General features: G+C 38.3%; 1 protein-coding gene across 1 annotated transcript in view; it reads right to left on the bottom strand.

The window, feature by feature from the left end:
• Positions 1-24,649, bottom strand: part of pyroxd1 (pyridine nucleotide-disulphide oxidoreductase domain 1) — a 61,961-nt gene extending 37,312 nt beyond the window's left edge. Inside the window, exons 1-3 of the mRNA XM_028806703.2 lie at positions 24,381-24,649; positions 11,509-11,589; positions 198-317 (exon numbers count right to left, since the gene is read on the bottom strand). Of these exons, the coding sequence (XP_028662536.1) occupies positions 198-317; positions 11,509-11,589; positions 24,381-24,455 (276 nt within the window). The 5' untranslated portion in view covers positions 24,456-24,649. The remainder of the gene's footprint in view (positions 1-197; positions 318-11,508; positions 11,590-24,380) is intronic.
• Positions 24,650-24,896: the final 247 nt, after the last annotated feature.

The following is a 24,896-nucleotide window of genomic DNA, read 5'->3' as shown; positions in this document are numbered from 1 at the left end:
AAAGAAATCATCAAGCGGTACAAGGCAAACTTTGACAGATAATTACTCTGAATGTCAAGAAGGCCGATTCTTTCAGTCAAAACAGTCCCTCTGTTTAAGGCACTGGGACAACAGAAATTTAAATGGAACACTTCTTTAACTGAAAATATAAAAAATTCCAAAGATAAAGAGGAGTTGTACTGAAAGGAGTTTCTTACATGTTGAGCTGTGTTTAGTTCTGTTACGGTGGACTCGATGACTAGAATATTGGGGTAGCTTTCTTGAAAGACACTTGCTGATTGCTCTTCAATGTCAAATTTTTCCAGAGTTTTTGAGACCTTCAAACAAAAGATTCACATACTGCATGAAAATGAAAGGCAATATTTATACAAATTTATGTATGCACATTCCTTTAATCACTTCTGATTTAAGAAGAATCTGATGACTACAAATGTACAAATACAACTCCAAACGACAGGAAGAAATAAAAATTGATCCCTGCAATTATAGACCAATAATCCTTTCTACTTTTTTGCATAAGGTTATGAAAAATACGGACAGAAATAAATGTACTTAAAAAGGTTGCTGAAGTAGCAGAAAAAAATAATAAAAAAATAACAAACTTGTAAAATGCATTTGTTATTTTGTAGTGAAGATTCATTTTGAAGCTAGAAGCCAATGGTATCACTGCTAACTTACAACCTAGATTTCAGACTGTTTATACAAATGAAGAAAGAAAACAAATACAGGCAAAAGCTACACATGAACTGAGATCATGTGATATATCTCTAGGATACCCTTGCTAATTTATATTAATAATAACAATTCTGACGAGATAAATTTACAGATCATACCAAAATTGGACAGATAGTATGTACTAACAGGTCAATAAAAGCAATTCAGAAGCACTGAAGGAAATAAAACTTAATATAGACAAGCACACAGTTCATGGAGATCTAAGGGTCATTAATTATCAAAAAAGATGGCTAATACTGATCTACAAACCAAATTCTGAAAAGACTTACATCACATCAATATTTTCATCTTCTAGGCAACATGCATGACACAATGTAAAATAAAATGTTATGCTACTGTATGTTGAAAACACTGTTGTGTCTATAACATGTCATTGAGACCATGTCTGAAATACTCTATACAGATCTGGCCACTGAAAAAGGACAAAGCAAAAATTAAACATGGTACACAGAAGCTCAGTCAGGTGTATTCTCACTTTCCCAGACTAAAAGGCATGACCAAGTTATACAACCAGTATCACTATAGGTTATATCACTTGCTTGCCTCTGATCTTTTTATTAGCATCTAAGGATATTGGGGAAAGATTGGTTGCCAGAATATTACAATATTTTCAGTAAAATTTTAAACGCACCAGTTTGTAAAGCTCATCTTTATTTAGCTGCTATGAATTATATCTGACGTTGCTTGTAAATTACCTTGTAATGGTGTACTATGGAAAATATGTTGTATGAAATGAAGTTTCACTGATTATCTGCTATAGGGAAATTTGAATAGAGGAATCTATTGAGGGGCATTGAGAAAGCATCTGATTTTAAAATTTCAAAGCAAATGAAATATGTTCATTTTAATATGATAGTGTGAGTTCCAATCCTGAGAAAGATGGGGTACAAATAGATGCATACCCTAACATACATGGCAAAAGCCTTTGCTAAAATGTCACAAATTTTCTGCCTAAAAATGCCAAAAAATTCTTTAATATATTTTCTGTCTTGATATACACCTTTGTTTATATATATATATATATATATATATATATATATATATATATATATACACACATACATACATACATACATACATACACACACACACACACACACACAGTCATGGCCGAAATTATCGGCACCCCTGGAATTTTCCTTGAAAATGCACCATTTCTCCCAGAAAATTGTTGCAATTACAAATATTTTGGTATACACATGTTTATTTCCTTTATGTGCATTGGAACAACACAAAAAAACAGAGGAAAAAAATCCAAATCTGACATCATTTCACACAAAACTCAAAAACCAGGCTGGACAAAATTATTGGCACCCTCTACTTAATATCTGGTTGCACGCCCTTTAGAAAAAATAACTAAATCAAGCGCTTCCTATAACCATCAACAAGCTTGTTACACCTCTCAACTGGAATTTCCGACCACTCTTCTTTTGCAAACTGCTCAAGGTTTCTCAGATTTGAAGGGCGCCTTATCCCAACAGCAATTTTGAGATCTCTCCATAAGTGTTCAATCAAATTTAGATCCGGACTCATTGCTGGCCACTTCAGAACTCTCCAGCTCTTTGTCTTCAACCATTTCTGAGTGCTTTTAGAGGTATGTTTGGGGTCATTGTCCTGCTGGAACACCCATGACCTCTGATGCAGACCCAGCTTTCTGACACTGGGCCCTACATTGCGCCCCAATATCTTTTGGTAGTCTTAAGATTTCATGGCAGCAAAACACCCCCAAAACATCTTAGAACCTCCACCATGTTTGACTGTAGGTACTGTGTTCTTTTCTTCGTAGGCCTCATTCTGTTTTCTGTAAACAGTAGAATGATGAGCTTTACCAAAAAGCTCTACCTTGGTCTCATCTGTCCACAAGACGTTTGCTCAGAAGGATTTTGGCTTCCTCAAGTACATTTTGGCAAACTCCAATCTGGCTTTTTTATGTTTCTGTGTCAGCAGTGGGGTCCTCCTGGCTCTCCTGCCATAGTGTTTCATTTCGTTCAGATGTCGACGGATAGTTCAAGCTGACACTGTTGCATCCTGAGTCTGCAGAACAGCTTGAATATGTTTTGAAGTTGATTGGGGTTGTATATCCACCATTCGGACTATCCTTCGTTGCAGTCTTTTATCAATTTTTCTCTTCCGTCCACGTCCAGGGAGATTAGCTACAGTGCCATGTGTTGTGAACTTCTTGATTATGTTGCGCACAGTGGACAAAGGAACATGAAGATCTCTGGAGATGGACTTGTAGCCTTGAGATTGTTGATATTTTTCCACAATTTTTGTTCTCAAGTCCTCAGACAATTCTCTGCTCTTCTTTCTGTTCTCCATGCTTAGTGTGGCACACTCAGACACACAACAGAAAGGTTGAGTCAACTTTTCTCTATTTTAACTGGCTTCAGGTGTGATTGCTATATTGCCAGCACCTGTTTCTTGCCACAGGTGAGTTCAAACGAGCATCATATGCTTGAAATAAAACGATTTACCCACAATTTTGAAAGGGTGGCAATAATTTTGTCCGGCCCATTTTTGGAGTTCTGTGTGACATGATGTCAGAGTTGGCTTTTTTTCTCTGTTTTTTTGTGTTGTTCCAATGCACATAAAGGAAATAAACATGTATATACAAAAACATTTGTAATTGCAATAATTTTCTGGGAGAAATGGTGCATTTTCTGTGAAAATTCCAGGGGTGGCGTTAATTTCGGCCATGACTGTATATATATATATATATATATATATATATATATATATATATATATATATATATATGCAAGAGAAGGTCTGTGATATGGTTTGCATATTTGCAGCTGGAGATCCACAAAGGGAGAAAAATGAATCACATATCATAAAGTAGGTTCTTTTCTTTTTTTTTTTTTTGAAAGCTCAGGAATAAAAAGTACTTTATGATACGTGATTCATTTTTCTCCCTTTGTGGATCTCCAGCTGCATATATAACATTTAGCACTCATATAACTGCATGTGTCATAATTTGTTTTTTATTTACAAAATAAGAAGCTTAGATAGTTAATCACTATGCAGAATACAAAGTTAATTCAAGCAAAACTGAATACTGCAATTCTTTATTCACAGAACATTTAAATCATTATATTTCTATCATTTTATCCATCTACCCATCTTCTAACCTGCTTATCCAGTTTTGGGTCACAAGGAGTCTGTGCTGCTGTTAGAATCATTACTAGTGCTAAGAAAAACTGAAATTATATGGTTATGCATAAGTCATTACACTGACTAATACATTTAAGGCCAAACTGAAAATCTACCTTCCAACATGAAAATAAATCAGAAACTGTTTAGTGAAAAGGGGGGTGGGATCATACAAAAACTTGGTTGTATTAGTGTGCACACCCTTTAATAATCAAGGATGTGGCTGCGTTCAGAATCAGCCAATCACAATAAGTCTCATCTCAAATAATATTTACTATACACCTGACTTCAATTAAAGTGGCTTTGACTGAGCTCACATAAACTTTGGCCGTTCCTGTAGGATTATTCCAATATCCTCTTGGTTGCAACATACTCCAAAAGCCATGGTCTGCAAAGACCTTTTAAAACATGAACGGGATTTCATCATTGAAAGATATCAATCAGGACAGGGTACAAAAAAGTGTCTAAAGCATTAAACATCCCATGGAGCATTAAAATATTGCTCAACAGTGACTCTACCATGATTAGGATATCCCTCCATGACTGATGAGAAGACAAGAAAAAAACTGGTCAGAGAGGCCACCAAGAGGCCTACAGCAACATTAAAGAGAGCTGCAGGATTTCCTGGCAAGTACTGATTGTTCCCTACATGTGACAAAAATCAGTTGTATTCTTCATATGCTTGGGTTGTGGGGTAAGAAAAACAAACTTTGCAAAAAGGTCTCGCACAACCATTTAGAAAAAATGTATTACGGCCTGATGAGACCAAGGTTGTTAAACTATTTAGCCGCAATTCAAAAAGGTATGTTTGGTGCATAAATAACACAGCACATCATCAAAAGAATACCATACCCACTGTGAAACATGGTGGAGGCAGCATAATGCTTTGGAGCTGCTTTTCTTTGGCTGGAATTGGGGCTTTAGTCAAGGTGGATGGAATCATGAATAGCTCCAAGTGTCAGTCTACTTAGGAACAAAACCTTCAAGCAACTGCTAGGAAGCTAAAGATGAAGAGGGACTTCGTTTTCAGCATGACAATAACCCAAAACATACATCAAAATCAACAAAGCAATGGCTTCATCAAAGGAGGATCAATGTTCTGGAATGGTCCAGCCAGAGTCCAGACCTTAAGCCAACTGAAAATCTGTGTGGTGACCTGAAGAGAGCTGTGCACAGGAGATGCCCTTGTAATATGACAGATCTGGAAACTTTTTACAAGGAGGAATAGGCAAAAATTGCCAAGTCCAGATGTGCCAAACTGATAGTCTTACTTTATTACTTTAGGAGGTGTGCACAATAATGCAACCAGGTTTTTGTAGTATTTTCTTTTCCTTTTTTTACTAAACAGTTTCTGATTTGTTTTCACCTTTTTGTATATATTGCAATTTTGCAATAAAGGTGGAATAAGTTCTGACAGAATTTATCTTGGTTTCATTTTTTTATTACAAAAAAATCTGTGATTTTTATATCTACTGTATAAAGCTTTAAATGACATTGCCTTCCCCTTTACACAAAAGAACATATAAATGCACACCTTGGAGAGTGAACTTTATAATCCCTCAAAATGCCAGTATTTAAAACATTCTAAAAATTAGTAAAACTACTAAAGAAGGTAGAGCTTTTAAGAAAAAGCAAGGCTGCCTTAACTCTAATCTTTATCCGGGGTTAAAGAATACTGTGCAAGTACCTAGTGGTGCACCAAGACAGTAATCTGGATTGTGCAATAAACACAGAAGCAATACACAAAAAAGAAAGCTTACACAAGACATAATGATCAGGTCCATTCACAGACTTTAACTTTGCAAGTTGAAGCATTTTCAGTTTTTTAGTAACTTCATCAAACAGTTACTTATCACATTTTGTTCATTAAATATTTTTCGTAAAGAGTCATATTAAAAAATAACACTAATAATAAACTGTAATAACATTTATAACAGAATACAGTGGAACCTCGGGTCACGAATGCCTTGGACCACGTACAAATCGGGTTACGACCAAAAAGTTTGCCAAACTTTTGCATCTGTTCACGACCACACACTCGAGTGACGAAAAAGCCAATTTCCCTTCCGGTTTGTACACGCCGATAATTTCCACACGTGTTCTGTCTCTCCCTGTGCAGCGAGAGAGAGCACAAGAGAGATAGAGCGTAAGAGAGAGAGAGCGCGAGCGAGAGAGAGACAGAGAGCGAGCGCAAGGAGCGAGAGAGAGAGAGCGCAAGCGAGAGGAGCGGGAGAGAGAGAGCGCAAGCGAGAGGAGCGGGAGAGAGAGAGCGCAAGCGAGAGGAGCGGGAGAGAGAGAGCGCAAGCGAGAGGAGCGGGAGAGAGAGAGAGAGAGAGTGCAAGCGAGAGAGAGCGCGAGTGAGAGAGAGCGCGAGGGCGAGAGCGCAAGGAGCGAGCAAGAAAGAGCGCGAGGGCGAGAGCACGAGGAGCGAGCGAGAGAGAGCGTGAGGGCGAGAGCACGAGGAGTGAGCGAGAGAGAGCGTGAGGGCGAGAGCACGAGGAGCGAGCGCGAGACAGAGAGAGAGAGAGAGCGCAAGGAGCGAGCGAGAGAGAGAGAGAGCGCAAGGAGCGAGACAGAGAGAGAGAGAGAGCGCAAGGAGCGAGACAGAGAGAGAGAGAGAAAGCGCAAGGAGCGAGCGAGAGAGAGAGAGCGCAAGGAGCGAGCGAGAGAGAGAGAGAGAGTGCGAGCGAGCATATATATTTACATACGAGAGACAGCGCGAGGAGCGAGAGTGATTGCGAGAGACAGAGACAGCGCAAGGAGTGAGCGAGCACGAGCGAGCGTATATATATTTACATACAGCTTGTACGGTCCGGAACGGATTAATTGTATTTACATACAATCCTATGGGGAAATTACTTCGGGTCACGACCAAATCGGGTTGCGACTAGAGTTTTGGAATGAATTACGGTCGTGACCCGAGGTTCCACTGTATATAAAATGTTTGTTAATAGCACTTTACAATAGCATGTGATGAAAAAATTTAATTGATTGATGTCCTGTTGTTAGTTGTTGTTTTTGAAGGGTCTTTTGAAAATTGTAGTTTAAATTTCCTAGCATTCAAATATTTTGAAGTACTGTTTAAAGTTTTAAGCTAAAAGTGTTGACTGAATCCAACTGTAAAGAACAGGAGATTATTGCTCAGCTTTGCAAATAAATTATAGTGTCAGAGAAATATTGAATCCTTATAATGTATAAATGTAGCTGTGAGGTTTTTAATAGTATAGTACAGGTTTTTGTTTTAGGTATAATGGAAATCACGAGTACATGTTTATTCACTGTATGAATAACGTGTCATCAAGCTATGGCTAGGTAGCTCATTTCCTCTTTTATTCATTTCTACACAAGCTGCCTGTATTTTTTACTAATACAGTCAGGACCTTCATGTAACTTACCTGCTGTGATTTCAAGGAGTGGGAGAAGTGAACTGCTACAACTGATGATCATGCAACCTGTAATGCAACCACAGGAGTTGCTTCTACGGGAAGAATCTCAATAGGTATTTCACAATTTTGCTGGCAGGAGTGGCAGTCAAATGAGTAAAAGACTATCATATACAAAATATTCCAGTTAAAGCAACCTGTCCTTTGGGAAATCTGAAAAGATATACTAATCCATAATTGTCAAAAGTTACACAGAATATTTCTCTGTTTTAAGAATGATGAGTTTGGAAATATGTCAATATCTGACTGAAAATAATTTTTACAATAAATTTCCTTAAAGTGTAAGTATGTCAAATTTCAACAGATTTGGTGTACTGGGAACCAGGTTGTTTCATGCAGACAGATACAATGATGACAGAAGGTGAATTGTATACAAAACATATCTGCAAAGGTATTTCCTGAGGTAGCTCAGGACTTTACACATGACAAAATATTTACCTTCAATCAGTCTTTGGTTGGTAGTCATTTTGGGCAGTATCATTAGAAGTAGAAATGCATTGGTATACTGCTGTGGCACTTGGCTACTGGCACAAAACCTAATAATCAAATTTTACTAGAGTTTACATAGTCATGGACCACAGCATGTGCATACAAAAGGGGAAGCATTGTGGTCTGGCATAAGTCAGCAAAACTTTAAACTTTTCTGACATTAAGGGTTATGAAGGCTCCAAAGGTGTGCTTTCTCTAGTTATAATGTTCACTGGAATTTTTGTTTCCTTCTCTACTCAGTCAACTGGCCTTAGCTCAGCTCTTGCATTAATAGGAATATACTGTATAACAGCATACCTTTGTTTACATTTAACCAATGAAACCAATTTCTGTTTAACTGTTTATTTAATTTGATGTGTGTTTATTTTTTTTTTTTACTTTAATGTTAATTTTATTATATTTATACTAACTGTGCTACCCATCTAAGACAGGTTGAAGCCTAAGTAATAATGTCGACCTAAGTGTTAATGTTTATAGTGCAGTGAGTCTGCTTTTTGGTACAGGATTTGTAAAAGTGCCATCTGTTGGATAGCAGAGATATAGTAGCCCATTAAACACCCAGACAGACACTTGTCCTTTTATTAAGGTGGAAACCTCTGTAAGCAATCTATGCCTTTGTACACTGAAGCAATATAAAAGAATAATGTAAATTAAACTGAATATGTTATTTAGAGTATAAAAGTCCTGAAGATCTGGAAACATTCACACTAATTAATCTAGTTCTAACATTGCCCATTTACTGCAACACTACATGCGCCTCACTACATTTAAAACTGATATAAGAAACTGTTGTCATCCCACCTCAGACCCCTCATTTTCTTATTTTTACAGAATGTCAGTTTTAAAAGTGTTTTGCAAAGTTAAATGAGACACTACCAATAAGGAAGGTATTCACACTAAATATCACATCTAAACAAGAAGGCACCTGAAATTTAAAGTCATCTTTGCAGAAGAAACCAGGATGGTAAGCAGTGCATCCTGTGTGTTTCCTTAACGCAGGTAAGCTTGCAGTTTAAATAAACTGTACATGTTCAAATCCTACATAGTGCCCTCGATAATGTTTGGGACAAAGACACATTTTTCCTTGATTTACCTGCTACAGTTTAATATTACAAATCAAACAATACAGATTTGAAACTGGACATCACAGACTTTCATTTAAGGGTATTTGTGTATATTTCAGTCACACCATGTAGAAATTACAACACTTTTTATACATGTTCCACCCTCTTCAGGACACCAAAATGTTTGGGACAATTGGCATCACAAGAGTTTGTGATTACTCAGGTGTGTTTCATTGCAGGCATGAGATACCTAGGCTTGCTTCTACCTACAGACTACCTTTGGAGTCTGTAGTCGCCATTGTTCAACACAAGGATAAGAGCTGTACCAATGAAAGTCGAAGAAGCCATTGTGATGCTGAAAACAAGAAAAAACCATTACATACATTGGTAAAACCTTAGTATTACCTAAAGCATTTGTCTAGAATATCATTAAGAAGAAAGAACACACTTGTGAACTCAGTAATCACAGCAGGACTGGTAGGCCAAGGAAGACCTCCACTGCTGATGACAGAAGAATCTTCACTATGGTAAAAACAAAGTAAAAAAAGCCCAAAATGCCTGTCCAACAGATCAGAAACAGTCTGCATGAGGCAGATGTGTATGTGTCTGAGACTTCTATCCACATAAAAATTTATTAACAGGAATACAGAGGACACACTGCAAGATGCTGTATCATAGTGATGAGCAAGTATTAAAACCAAAAGGTACTACCCAAGATCCAAAGCAGAACACCTCATCTGTTAAATATGGTGGTGAGGATATTATGACTTAGGGAGGTATGACTTCCACAGGTACTGGCACACTTATCTTCATTTATGATGTAACTGGTGACAGAAGTCATAGAATGAATTCTGAGGTGTACAGAAACATCTTATCTGCTCACGTTCCAGTAAATGCCTCAAAGCTCATTGGACAGTGCTTCATCTTACAACAAGATAATAATCCCAAACATACTACTAAAGCAACACAGGAATTTTACAAAGCTAAAAAATTCTTAAATTCTTAAATGGAAAAGCCAGTAACCGGATTTAAATCAAATTGAGCATGCCTTCCATATACTGAAGAGAAAGGGAATACGCCCCTGAAACAAGCAGGGGCTACAGATGGTTGCTTCGGAAGCATGGCAATGCATCACCACAGAAGATATTCAGCACCTGGTGGTGTCTATGACTCGCAGACTTCAAGCAGGTATTGCACGCAAGGGATTTGCAACAAAGTACTATATATGACTGCTTTAATATACCGATCATTGCTATGTCACAAACATTATGGAGCCCAGAAATGATGGGGTCCATGTGGAAAAACTACTGCAATTTCTTCATGGTTTGAACCAAAATGTATGCAGATACTCTTAGATTAAAGTCTGCAATGTGCACTTTAATCACATTTTAATTGTTTTAACTGAGGGGTACATCAGAGGAAAATGTGTCTTTGTCCTAAACATTATGGAGGGCACTGGATGTTTTTTTTTTCAGATGTTTTACTAAGTTGAATTTAGAACCTGAAAGCAAATAAATGAATATAAATTTTCATAAAAACGAAACATGTGGGTGCTATAATTCGAAACTGGAAAATAGTCACATTTGGTTAGTGTCCAACACTTTGTTTCTATATATTTATGGTTTTATAGTGTTGAGGACCAATATAAGTGCTGTGTGTGAGCCTTTGCAAATATGAGATGTGCTAATGTAGAAGGTAAATATTAATGGAAACAGAGAAATGCAAAAAAAAAATTCAAAGTCTTTAACAGTTTAAAGACTGATAATGGTGCAGCCTATATGTTTCAGCTATGCATTACAGAGAAAAAAATTTAAATGAAACATCACATATGGTCTTGTTAACTTGACTGTGCTTAAAACAACACCATTGCCTACATCTCATTCTTTTTTTTAATATATGTATAATTTTTCTTCAAAATCTGTATTGTTTCTAAATTAGATCTGTAGTTTTCCCATAAAGGAAGGACAAGATATACAGTTACTTGACAACATTATTGCTCAACATTAAATATACATAAGAGCTACTGATTTAATCATAAATTATGATGTACTGGCAAGTCCTAACTCACAGTATTAAACTACAATCACAAAAATTATGTACAAGTTAACAAAAAAAAATTATATATTATTTTCATATTAAATACTTTCTAAAGGCAAACAACTTTCAACATGTCATTTTTTACATTTAGTACATTGATAATATACAGGTAAAAGCAATAAAGTTGATTTTGTTTAGAGCCTTTCATACTGATCAAAATTAAAAAGCACTTAAAAAAATTACAAAACCCAAGCAGTAAAACGGTTTCTTAATTTAGCTACTAACATTTCTTGTCACATAATCTCTAGCATACGACACCAGCCGTGACCAAACAAGATGGCAGCATCCCAAGTACACTAACCTGTGAAAGGTAAGGTCATTTGCCACCTGCCACTTCTCACTTTGCAATTTAAAGCCTATTAATAAACTTAATTTTTTAGGGACATCATCTTTCTAATCCAAACACTGTAGCTTTAAAAGAAAACTATTTAAATGATCATAAGTACTGTAAATATAAGTCTGCTGAAATTACACCAGTCTAAAAAAAGATCACCATGGCGGCGGTCCAAGATATGCTTCTACCTTACCTGTTTAAAATTTGTTACAGCCTTGATTAAACGTGAAGCAGAAAGAAGCAGAACCACATCTGATGGAAACTGAGAGGCAAGCTGTAAAAAATATTAAGATGTTAATTTGATTTACCACACTTCACATGATGTCATACTGATTCAAGAAACACTTCTGATTAAGAAACAAGTACTCATGAATATAAATGACAATATAAGCTTGAGAATGTCACCACTGTATAGAGGGAACTGTCACAATAATCCTCTGTATTATACAGTCTCGTCCAGTACTCATTCACCTGAAGCTTCTAAGTAACAGAAATGTATCTTTTCCTCTAGGGTCTACTAAGGACAAACATTCAAGAATATGTTACATGAAATTACGTTGGTTCTTTCAGAGGAGTTTAAATGCAGTTAATGAATTGGAACTAGCTTAAGTAGAATAAAAAACAAATAAAGTGGTCAATCTTTGATGGTTTGAGGATTTTGATTGATTTTATTAAAAGACAATTCACTTCCTCAAATGTTCTGAACAATACAATGCATTCTGTAGACAAATAAAAACCAAAACATAAACCAATAAAATGTCACAGTACCCTAAATTGTTGTTCATGTCAATAAGTTCACTATGACAATGTTTTAAATACAGAAAAAGCCTTCTGTATGCATGCCTAAGCAAATCACTTCCCCTCATAATCAAATAGTAGAATTTCCAGTATCACCGAAAGAAAAATAAAGCAAGGGGTGTGAACATTAGAGGAGGAAATAAAGGTATGCATCCAGATCCATCAGATTTGACATCAAGTTAGGGGACAGGTTTGATATTCTTCTTTTTGATGTAGCTGTATAAATGCCTAGTAAACCAGGTATAAATGTGCTAATTGCCTCATTACGATCAAATTTAAATGTCTCTGAAAAAGGGAACTTCATAAGTATGACAGCAATGATAAAAACAAGAAATGGCAGCATGATCACTATCCCCTAAAAGCAACACATGATTACCATCTTATTTTGGGCACAACACAATAAGACAAACAAGAATCAATTCAATCCATCATGCTTATAAAGTTAGTTGCTACATAAGCTATCCCAAAATCTCATCAAGACATTTTTTTTAAAAAGTGATGGTGTCTGCTTCAAACACATATAGTATCTGGGTAGTGCATGTCAGACCCTTTGAATGCTTCCTGATTTTCATTTTGAATGCACTTCTCCTTCTCTTTCACCATTATTTCTGAGTACATGATTCACTACTGAAATGAAACAATTCAGAAAGATCACTTTAATCAGTTCTTTTGGGAATTTTAAAGTCATAGATTAGGTTTACACATAGCCCTCTCTGCACAAGACTAAAGAAATATATTCCCTTATCCTGTCAGAGCTGAATATGCCTTTTAGTCCAAGAATGTACTTGATTGTTCTTCTCTGAATGACATCAAAAGCTGCTATGTATTTTGTAGTATGTTTAGGAGACAATAACATGATGCTCCAGATGTGGACTCATTAGCACATTAAATAATCTGATTTTTTCCCACAATGAAATATTATAATCAATCCAACCATCGATCCGATTTATAATCACCTTACCCAGATCAGGATCATTGGGAGCCAATGCCTAATCAGCTTACAGCCAGCAGCCAATCAGGCATGAGGCAGTGGTTTCAGTCATGTGGAAAAGGTTTCAGTCATGTGGAAAAAATTAGAGATGCTAACTAACCGAAAATGGATGTCTTTGGAAGGTGGAAAGAAAGAACACAGGTAGAAGGTACAAACTGTGAAATCATGAAGCAGTACTCTAGAGAGGTTAATTAAACAAATAGTTAAAAATAAATACCAGATATGTTAAATACAAACAAATACAACAAAAATCTCCAACTCCTACATATAAAATGCTTAACATATGAAGAACTCATGGACAGTGACTACATTAACTAATGTTTCCTCAGCACCTAAACAGAAAGTTCAGTATTACCAATCTCATGTACTTGGACTTCTGGAAAACACTGCAGGCTTGAGTAAAATGATACAGTGATGTAAAAATATGATATGATAAAAATGATGAACTACAGTATATGTTAGACAAAAATGTGTAATATATTGGTGAAATAAGCAGCATCCAAGGCTAAATAACAAAGTGTCCAGTAGAAGATGCCAGGGTCAATACTATCACAAAAGTGGGAAAAGCAATGCACCCACAAAGGGCACTGAAATGAACTGGAGAAAGGAAAATAATACACAGCATAAGGATAAAGTAATTCAGTGTTCTCCCCAGAAAGTTTTTCCAGCCAGGTGGCATAAAAAAATAGCTGGGTGGGGTGGGACGGGGAAATTTGGTGGTGGGAAAAATTAAATGTGCACTATTTTTATTAGTTAATTATTATTAATTATTTTCCAATGCTCAATATGGCTTCCTTTTTTAAGTTTTGACACAAATTTTAAACAACAATTCTTATGACATAAACCAAGAGGCACAAGTATTGTCACTATCGGGAAGAAAAGTGAAAACAATGAAAAAAAAGTATGGGAAACCTAATGAAGAAAAATTTAAAAATAGCCAACTTGCATATGCAGAAGGCGTCTTCAGTTAAATATTTATTCTTCTTTTCATCCTGGAGGCTCAGTTGCCTGCAGCTTTCCCATAATCAAAGTCCCCATGATCTGGGCCCTCCAAGGAGATCAGCATGAGATTATTTAGCATGCTTTGATTCATGAGATTTCTCAAACATGTCTTGATCCTTTTAAGTGCAGAAACCCCCCTTTCACATTCAGCTGTGTTCACTGGGATCACTAGCCCAATATGAGCTAGTTTGGCTAAATTTGGAAACGACTATTTGAGCTCTGTTGTCGTTGCCGTTTTTAGTAAAATCTGTTTTGGACTGAAGTCTTTGTATGATTGATTTCTGATCATTTTTGACAAAACTGTCCATTCTTGCCTGCTACTTTTATATTTTAAAATTGGAGGGCTACCATTTTTGGAGTAATTACCAAAATGAATTTCAGCAGACTCACTTGAGTCGTGAGTTTCTGCATTGAAAACGTTTGAAAAGCTGGAAATAATTGGCATGTCAGAGAATCCTGCATCTAGGTGCTTGACAACTGTCTCTAGGTATTTATCATATATTGCAGTTTTGAATGACATTACATCACTCTGTGTATAAACAATGCAGAGATCTGACCATTCTTCTGTCAGACAATGATGAAGGCTTTGAAAAGATCTCCCAGGAGTGTCTTTCAACTCCATGATGGACAATTTTGTGGCAGGCAAACTTGACATCTTGCCTTTGCCAAGCCTTAGATGAGTTGGACAACAAAGGTAATAAATCTGAAAACATCATCAGAGAGGAAACAAAATTGTACGTTTTAATACATTTAATTAATCCTCCAGCTGTAATGTCATTTCGTTCGTAGTGACTGCACTGCAAAGTCATGAGACAGCCATCTAGTGTCACCGGCCATTTTCAGCTTAATCTGGGGAATGTTCAGAATATTTTGAATTTCTATTAAACCAGCCATCCAACTGAAGAATTTTGGAAGAAATAGAACAGCTGTCTTAAGATGTCGTTCAGTTTTGATAAATAAGGTACAGCAGCTGCTACTTGGGCACTTGCACGGACCAATTGGTGGTTTACACAGTGGCAGTTGACCAACAGTCCAAATGTTTTATCTTTAAGGAGTTTTGCCACACCTTTCTGTTTCCCAATCATAACAACTGCTCCATCTGACCCAAATTAGCAGTTTTCAAGCCTAGAGTGTCCATAGTCTCACTCAGTGTGTTGGTTATAGTCTCCACTTTGCCATCAATCATATTGCGGGTTGATACAAAACTAATTCTGACCTCTTTAGTGACCTGGCAAACATATTTAATATAAATAATTAATTGTTTTACAACTGAGATGTCTGTGGTTTCATCACATGTTTCTTTCAGCATGTATATTTTTCAGTATGTTAGACTTTATTTCTGATGCTAAGACATCCAGAGGTGTAATGTGCATTTTTACCAACATTGAGATGTTGTAAAAAGGAACAACCCATTTCTTTACAGTGTTCCCACAAAGGCATCTCTCTGTAAGTTATTTAACACAGATACAGATCTTTCAATTTGACCGATTCCAGTTTGCTCTAGTACACGCTTTCCTAAAAGGTCAACAGAAGACTCAATGTGCATTTTACTTTTTTCATGGTCCAGCAAGCTTTCTTTTCGAATTCTTGTGCATGGCACGTTTACCCAAGGTAACTCCCTCCTTGGGGGGGGTGTTTGTTTGAATATTTCATCCACAATGAGCACCACATACCATTTTCTTTAACTATTAGCCAATCAAAATCTTTAAACCATTGCTTACTTATACCGGATAAGTGGTGCTTAGATTTATCAATTGGCAGAGTGTGTACTGAAGAGGATGGACCAGCCTCTGCAATGCCTTTGTCTGAAATTGTCACAACAGGAGTTGACACTGCACCTTCATTAGTTTGTGACGTCTCTTTTCTGAAAAAACTGAGCAGTGTTGTTTTCTGAAACCTTTTTTTACTCATGTTGGTAAAACGTGTGGAAAAAATTAAAAGTACCTATGAATAAGATTTTTGAGTGGGAAAGTGGGAGCCTGTTGGATATTCAATGCACACTTGCACTACGGCAGGGCAAGATATGAACAAAAAAAAGGAATGGCAGATGGGTCACTTTAACAAAACCCTCAGCAATTCGGTGACAAAACTTTTGTTCAGGACACAGTGTATGCTGCAAGAGTTACTGCACACTTTTTGCAATATTGACGCAGGTCCAAATATGAGCAAATATAAGAACGGCAGATGGGGTCACTTTAACAAAACCTTCAGTATAAGCAAATATAAAAACAGTAGAGGGAGTCACTTTAACAGGAACAACAGTGAGTGCTACAAGGATTTTTGCACACAGAACACACCTAATGCTTAAACAACCGTATATATATTGGTTTGCTATGTACTGAACAAGAAGAGAGCAGCTGTACGCTTAGCAGCACTACACAGACTGCACTGACACTGAGGACAGAGACGTCACTTCCTGACACCCTTTTTCTGATATCTGACAGGCTGGTTCCACTAGACTTTTTTTATTTCATCAGTCATCCTCTCTGCTTGTAAACTGCCCCTCCGCTCCCACTATTAGCATGTACAGCCCCCTCTCGCCCGCCCACCTCTCCATACTCCTTGCTACTGTTTTAAGCTGCCCTGCCCCCACTATTACCTTGTACAGCCCCCTCTTGAAAGCCCACCTCCCCATACTCTTTGCTTGTGAACTCCACTCCACCTCGTCCCCACTATTAGCTTGTTCAGCATTAAGTGATCGGGAACATCCCGCCCCGCCCTGCGCCTCTCCCCTCGCCACATGCAATCCTGCTTCTAAAATATTTGCCCACCCGCCCGCTCGTCCCTTGCCATCTCTGCAGATCATTAGATCTGCCTGTGCCTGTAGACATTACAAGATGAAAGCCGGGCGCAGCGCCCGGCTAAAACACGCTAGACACTGTAATTGTATAAATAATGCATCATTATGTGGGTTTTTTCCTTTCCCTCTATGGAATCAGTTTCTATTAAGAAAACAGTTACAGAAAATATGAGGGATGGAAAATATCTGAAGCTGAAAGTACATTATTAAGTAGTTATTCATAGAATAGAACATTATTGCATTATTGCATCTACCTGAATACTGGTATTTATTTTCCCTGTTTTGCATTTCCTAACTTTATTAAATTAACTGCTATTTTTCTATTGTTTAACTTGTTCACTAAAATGAGATAATTGGCATTTACCTTTCATCTATTATCAGACATGCAAGTGTGGTTGGCAAAATTGGAGGATTATTTGGGGTAAGTGCATGTGCGTGGAGGCAATGTCATGAGCCTTCAGGGAGCAACACATTTCTTAATGTGACCAATCAATGAAGGGTCAACCCAGCACGAAACAAGCAGCCCATCTATTTAGCTGTCAGTTTCTTTCATATTTTCTCATAAAAGCTGTCTGAATAAATTGAATCAAAATAACCTAAGACCCTGCAACCGACAATTTTATTGTGTAAAATTAAAGATGTTCCTTTAACTTATCAAATAAACCATAAGGATTGACTGACTGTAGTACATTTCATACATCAAAATTTTATGGAAAATGGATTGGTATTATTCTTCCATGCATTACATTAAGGTAAAGGATTTTAAATGCATTAGCATTATTATCTCAAGCAGAATTTTGGTCTTGCGGGGGGGGCAATCATGTATTCCAAGTCAAATTTCCATTGCAAAAAAAGAATATGACAGTTGTTGCATAATCAAAAGGCTATCCTGGTGGAACCTTCAAGAAATCTTAACCAAAATGGTTGAAGACTGACGTCAAGAACATGATTTTACTTTTATTTCCTGACTTGTAGAGGTGCTGACAAGTTAGCAGTAGCAAAAGACCATTATTAAATGTATATGGATAAAGTTCACATACAGTCTGGAGGGAGGGTTCCTGGTTGTAGACACTAGAAAGCAAAAGAAGAAATTGCCAAGAGATGTGTAATGGGATTGACAGTAAGCCCTGAATCTCACAGCTGTATATGGCCAGGTTTATACTTCACGCAACGCGACGCATGCTGCAGCGGTCACTCCTGCTACGCAAGCGTTGTACAGTGGAACCCCGGTTTACAAGCAGCTCGGTATACGAGTAATTCGGTTTACGAGCCGCGATCCGAGCAAAATTTCTGCCCGGTTTACGAGGCCTGCCCGTTTTACGAGCCGAGCTCCGAAACGTCACCGCTAGTTTCCGCTTTGACTTTCTTACCCGGAAACCTCTACCCCTTCTACCCAGAGCCATATCATACATATTGGGCATTAACCATGTCTTCAAAGAAGGTAGGAAGTGGAAAGGACAGCAGCAAGAAGAATAGGATGCTGTCAGTCGAGTTGAAGCAGGAAATTATAGAAAAGCATGAGAGAGGTGTGCATGTGATGGAACTCGCCAAAATTTACGACCGCAGTACGTCCACGATATGCACAATACTAAAGCAAAAGGAGACCATAAAGAGTGTAAAAGTAGCAAAAGGCATGACCGTAATTACACAGCAAAGGTCGGCTATCCACGAAGAAATGGAAAACCTGCTGTTATTGTGGATAAAAGAGAAAGAGTTGGCAGGAGATATGCTTACTGAAACAGTCATAAGCGAGAAAGCTCGCATCATTTACAATGACCTGAAGCAGAAAGAACCATCCACATCTACGGATGTAGTAGAACCAGAATTCAAGGCTAGTCATGGATGGTTCGACAGATTTAAGAAGCGATCAGGCATTCACTCTGTCGTAAGACATGGCGAGGCAGTAAGTGCAGACCAGAAGGCAGCTGGCGAGTTCATCACACGTTTCGCGCAGCTCATCGAGGCAGAATGTTACATCCCCCAGCAAGTTTTTAATTGCGACGAGACAGGGCTTTTTTGGAAGAAAATGCCCCGTAGGACGTACATCACAGCAGAGGAGACGAAGATGCCAGGACATAAGCCGATGAAGGACCGCCTCACCCTTGCATTGTGTGCAAATGCTAGCGGTGACTTTAAAGTGAAGCCACTGCTAGTCTATCATTCAGAGAATCCTCGAGCCTTTAAGACTCACAGGATTCTTAAAGAAAAACTGCAAGTGATGTGGCGCGCCAATCCAAAGGCATGGGTTACGCGGCAGTTCTTCATCGACTGGGTAAATCTCTGCTTTGGACCTGCGGTGAAGAAGTATCTTCAAGAAAACAAACTGCCTCTGCAAGCGTTACTCGTCCTCGACAATGCTCCAGCCCACCCGCCCAGTCTCCAAGACAACATCCGGGAAGAATATCAATTCATAAAAGTCCTCTACCTCCCACCCAACACGACTTCAATCCTGCAACCGATGGATCAGCAGGTCATTTCCAATTTCAAAAAGCTCTACACAAAGCATCTGTTCAAACGATGCTTCGATGTGACAGAAAATACGGAGCTAACACTCCGAGAGTTCTGGAAAGAACATTTCAACATCGTGCAATGCCTACGCATGATTGACCTGGCGTGGAAAGAAGTGACCAGAAGAACACTGAATTCTGCATGGAAGAAGTTATGGCCTGATGCGGTTGCAGCGAAGGACTTTGAAGGATTTGGTCTTGATACCGAGACCGAGACCGAGACTGAGACCGAGACCAACGTGCCCGACGTAGATCCAGTGCATGAAATCGTGTCCCTCGGCAAGTCGATGGGTCTGCAGGTTGACGAGGGTGATATCAACGAGCTTGTCGAGGAACATGAGGAGGAACTCTCAACACAGGAGTTGCTTGAGCTGCAGGACATGCAACGTACGGAGGCTCTGCAAGAGATCAGCGGTAGTGAGGAGGAGGTCGAGACAGAGGAAATTTCGACAAGTGAAATTAAAGAAGTGCTGGGAATGTGGGAGAAGGTTACAAGTTTCATTGAAAAGAAACATCCAGAAAAAGTTGCAACTAGTCGTTCTGCAGCAAATTATGATGACACCTGCTTGGCTCACTTCCGTAAGCTTTTAAAAAGCAGGCAAAAGCAAACGTCGTTGCATAGGTATCTTTATACTAAAACTGAAACTGCTATAAGTGAAGGTGCCGAAAGTGCAGCCAAAAAGGCAAAAACAGATGATTAGCATAAAAAAAAATCATACGGACGTAATGTTAAGTGTTAGGCTAAGTTTAAAGTTAAGAAAGTTTATTTTTTTACAATTGCAATTTTACTTTTTACAAGTGCAATTTTAGTTTTTTTTGATGTGAAGGTGCCGAAAATGCAGCCAGTCCTCCCTCCCTCCTTCCTCCCTCCTTCCTCAGCCGCTCTCCGTTATCTGCCGCCAAGGTAAGGTTACATTTTCTTAAGTTGGTTTATCTTTTATTTAACTATATTTACTAATACAGTATTTTGATGTTTGTTTCTTATTTAAAAACATTGTTTTTTTCTATTATTTATGATATTTTGGGGACTTTTTGGGAGGGCTGGAACGGATTAATCTCATTTCCATTATTTTAAATGGGGGAAAATTCGTTCGGGTTACGAGCAGATCGGGTTACGAGCTCGGTTCTGGAACAGATTAAACTCGTAACCCGGGGTTCCACTGTATTGTTTATACTTGCGCGAGTACTTTACGTAAATAGGGAGGAATCCACCAGGTGGCAGTGCGAGATATTATCATGGTGAGAAGCGGTTCGGCTTCGCTGTGTTGTGAATTGCCTGGTACATCCATTAAATTCCAATGACATCTTACCGCAATATCTCTGAAAAGCATGTTTAATGATTAATTCCATCAATCCAGGGATGTGTCCATTCCAGCAAGCATTGGGCACGAGGCAGAAACAATCCCTGGACGGGCATCAGCTCATCACAAGGTGAATACAAGCATTCACATACACTGGCGTCATTTTAGTGTCACCAAATCTGCATATGTTTGGAAGGAAACCGGAGCACAATGTGGAAACCCAGCAGGAAAACATGCAAACTCCAGGCAGAGAATACCAGCGACGTGACTCCCTGCGAGACAGCAGTGCTACTGCTCTGCCAGCGTGTCACCCCCCATGTGTGTAATTAACAGTGTTCATTATTTAAATGAAATTAATGATTTATCTGTAAAATGTAACATACATATTTTATTGTATTTCATCATGAAAGTGATAAAGTATAAATCTTAGGATTTTAAAATGTGCAGACAGTTGGAATATCATACATTTAATGTGTTCTGTGTGGCGATCTATTGCTGTCAGGTCAGGAGGAAGCTCCAGAAAAAAAAGACGGCACAGAAGACGGTATGTGAGACTTTTAAAATGTATCGTGTCATTACAATCGGGAATATGCAACGCTTGAATATAAAAGCACCACGAATGAATTTGTATGTCGGCATTTTGCTTCACCACATCGAAACAGTCATCAAACATCGAAGCGCGCACATCGATCTCATAGGATCCGCAAAGCGGCTTTCTGTCACATTTAGATAGTAACCAGAGACTCTGACATCACATTCCAACTTTTAGCACACTGCACCCCACAACTTTTTGCTGGTACAGCAACTCGCGCACGCGTCACATTAATTTCTGAGGACCTGCTAAGAGGACGCAACAAATGAACACTGGGAACGAGTGGCAGCCATGATGCGGGCGCATACGCGTTCTGAGCATGAAGTATAAACGAGCCCTATCAATTGTGCAGGACATGAAGAATGAAGTAGAATATTTTAGACATGGGGAGTTTGAGGAGGAATTCTGAAATCTACAAATAAGCAATAGAGTAATCAAAATACTTTTTCCCTTTCTTCTAGCTAATAAAAAGGGATGTTTAGAAGGCTTGTGAGAACAATTAGCTTAATTGCTTCGTTATGTATTTATCATTATATATTTTAGGAAGAGTATTATGAACCTAGAGTTTTCCATTTATGTGCAGATATGGAGGTGAAGTAAATGTAACCATATAGTAAGACAATTACTATTCATACATGTGACTATTAAAACTTAAAAAATATATTAAAATAAATACATGTCTAGAAGAAACCACGCTCTGCTCTTCCCTGTGCAATACCATTGGAACAGTGAAGCACGAGTGTAGCAGCATCATGCTGTAGGATGTTTTTCAGAAAAAGGAATTGGCAGACTAGTCCAATTCAAGGAAGAGCTAAAAGGAGTAAAGTACTAAGGTGTCCTTAATGACAACCAGCTAAGACTGAGACGAGGTTTCACTTTCCAAAAGGACAGTGACTTTTAAGCACAAAGCAAAGAGAACTGTCCCTTAGAGCCCAAATTTGAACTCAATCAAACATCTCTGAAGAGAACTGAAAATAGCTGCCTTCAACAATCTCCATCCAACCTAAGGGTGTTTCAGAGGATCTGGAAAGAAGAATGGCAGAAAGTCTCGAAATCTGAAGACTTCAGGGTGTAAGCACTGCCAACAGTGCTTCAATAAAGCACTAAGTAAAGGTCTGAATACTTGTGTAAATGTGATTATTTTTTAATACATTAGGAAATTTTTGTAAAGTCCTGTTTTCGTGTTGCCATTCTGGGATATTTTGTGCTGCTTAATAAGAAAAAAATAGTTTAAATGATTTTAGCATAAGGCTGAAACACAAAAAATATGAAAAACCGTGAAGAGACCTGCATACTTTCTGAATGCACTGTAGTTCAACATTTAATATTATCATTCCATCACAACTGATTACCAAGTACTTAAACGAGAAATTAGATGACACCAAATGGAATTGCATTTTGGGAGTTATCATTGCAGTAACTGGTTAACCCATGCACTTGTGCAATGCCAGCATCACTTCCTGCCCACTGTTCCTTAACACGGCCAACAGGCAGTGTAACATGCCCACTGCTGTACTCTTTACCCACTTAGGACCTTTATGCAATGTCCTGCTCTGAATTAACACAATCGGCCAGATTACAGATAGAATGGTGCCAAATGAACAAATCTGAGGAGCTGGTCATATACATCAGTGAGCAGAACACACTCTCATACTTCCATACTTCCTTCTTAGGAAGGCTAGATTGTACCTATTTGTGCTCAGCTCCCTCTATAGGTGTAGTCTGGAATTCATTCAAAATGGTTACAGGTTATACGGCTACTGAACTGCCACTCCTAAGATAACTTTACCACTCCCTTTTTCACGAGTCCACCAAAAATTTTGGTGTTAAAATTTTTGTATGCCAATTTAATTTTTTTCCTTGCATGTTTCATCCTTCAAAAGACATTTACTCCATCCTCCATTTCCATCTTCACAAGTGGTTGGATTACACGAAAGAAATCTAAAAAATGGGTGCCTTTCCTGCTTAGCGCAGAAAGAAAGGGACATCAAGTCAAATTCTGGCAAAGGTTTCTCATGGATTTTGCTGACGTTCAAGAATCTGGTGACTGGAGATGAGGCTTGGTTCTACAAAATGGTTGCTGAAACCAAGGAAAAGTCCATGGTGTGGACCAAGAAAGGCCAAGCGCTTCCTGTCAAAGCTTTACATATGAAGTTAACGATAAAAGTCATGTTCACCATCTTCTTCCATCATGATGACCTTGTTGAGGCAATTCCATTTGACAGACAGTAACATCAATGATATCAGACGCCTATATAGAAACTTGTTTGACCCGTTTTTTTAAGCAGCTAGAGATTGGTTGCCCCAAACCACCTCTTTGCGACTTCACCTTTCACAACCAGTGCACCATTCCAAGAAGCTGTTTGACTTCAACAAAGACTGGCATCAACCTCTTTGAGTCTCCTCCTTACTCCCCAGACCTGGCACCTTGCGACTTCTGGCTCTTCCCAAAAATCAAGCAACTGCTTTGTGGCATGCCGTTTCAGTACTGAAAAGAGGTCCATCACAACAGTCAAACTATAGCTCAAGAACTTGAAAAAGACGATTGTCAGCAGGATTTTGAAAAATGGGTTTATCACATGAACAAATGCATTGACATGGGTGCTGAATGTGTTGTGAAGTGCTATTAAATGGATCATACATTTAACTGAGAAACAAATTATATCGCAGTTATTGCACCAAAATTCTTCTAACTTTGGTCCTCCCCTGGCTGATGTCTTAATCACTGTCTGATCTATCATACCATTATCACTATACATGTGTAGAAAAACTGTTACTTTGCAAACATGACTTTAAACTTGCACTATAATACCCCTACCACGTTTTTTACACATACGCATCCCTCTAAAGGTCTCTTGTCCTGATTCATAGAAGAAGTCCCTAGTTGTCAAAGCAAATGTTCTAACAGCCTTACTACAACTTTTAAGGGGTGACCAACTCTGTTCTGCTTGGCTGTACACTTTCTCGTGGTCTATATAACACACTACTTGGCACAAGTTTTATTTGGTTAGATAACTCAATCGTGTCTCTGACGTTGCTAACATACATTTCTTATTTTTGGCATTCCAGCTTACCTGTTGGGCGCAAGTAACACCTGCGATGCCCCCTCCTACAATGATAAACTCGTAGCGCTGTTCTCTTTCCTCCATTACGTCAGCAAACACTCATTAAGCCAGATAGGTGCCGCTTTGCAAAAGCTACTTCTGACAACGTTAAGATTTGTCGAAAAATATAAACATGTATAAATAGTCTTAAAGCAACTTCATAACTCCACTCTTCTCATATTCTTCCGGCTCAGCATGTTGCGACACGAGTCTGCTACGGACTGCTAAATGGGACAAAATAGCTCGAGCTCGTGGTCCATGCAGTTGCTTAGCAACCGGACGCAGGCAGACTGGCAGCGACGGAAAACGTCAGTCTGTGCTTCATTCATATTCTGGAAATTCTATATGCTATTCTGTTGCTCTAGTAATAGTCAAATTTTTACAGAATTCATTGCATTTGCAGTGTTCGATGCAAGGTTAACATTCTGTCGTGTTGTCTTTCTTTTATTGTTTTTTCTGTGTTGGTATGGGTGTAATTCCTGGGTG

Source organism: Erpetoichthys calabaricus, chromosome 1 (genome assembly GCF_900747795.2).
Source record: "Erpetoichthys calabaricus chromosome 1, fErpCal1.3, whole genome shotgun sequence".
Taxonomy (NCBI): domain Eukaryota; kingdom Metazoa; phylum Chordata; class Cladistia; order Polypteriformes; family Polypteridae; genus Erpetoichthys; species Erpetoichthys calabaricus.
This window is presented reverse-complemented; position numbering and strand designations above follow the sequence as displayed.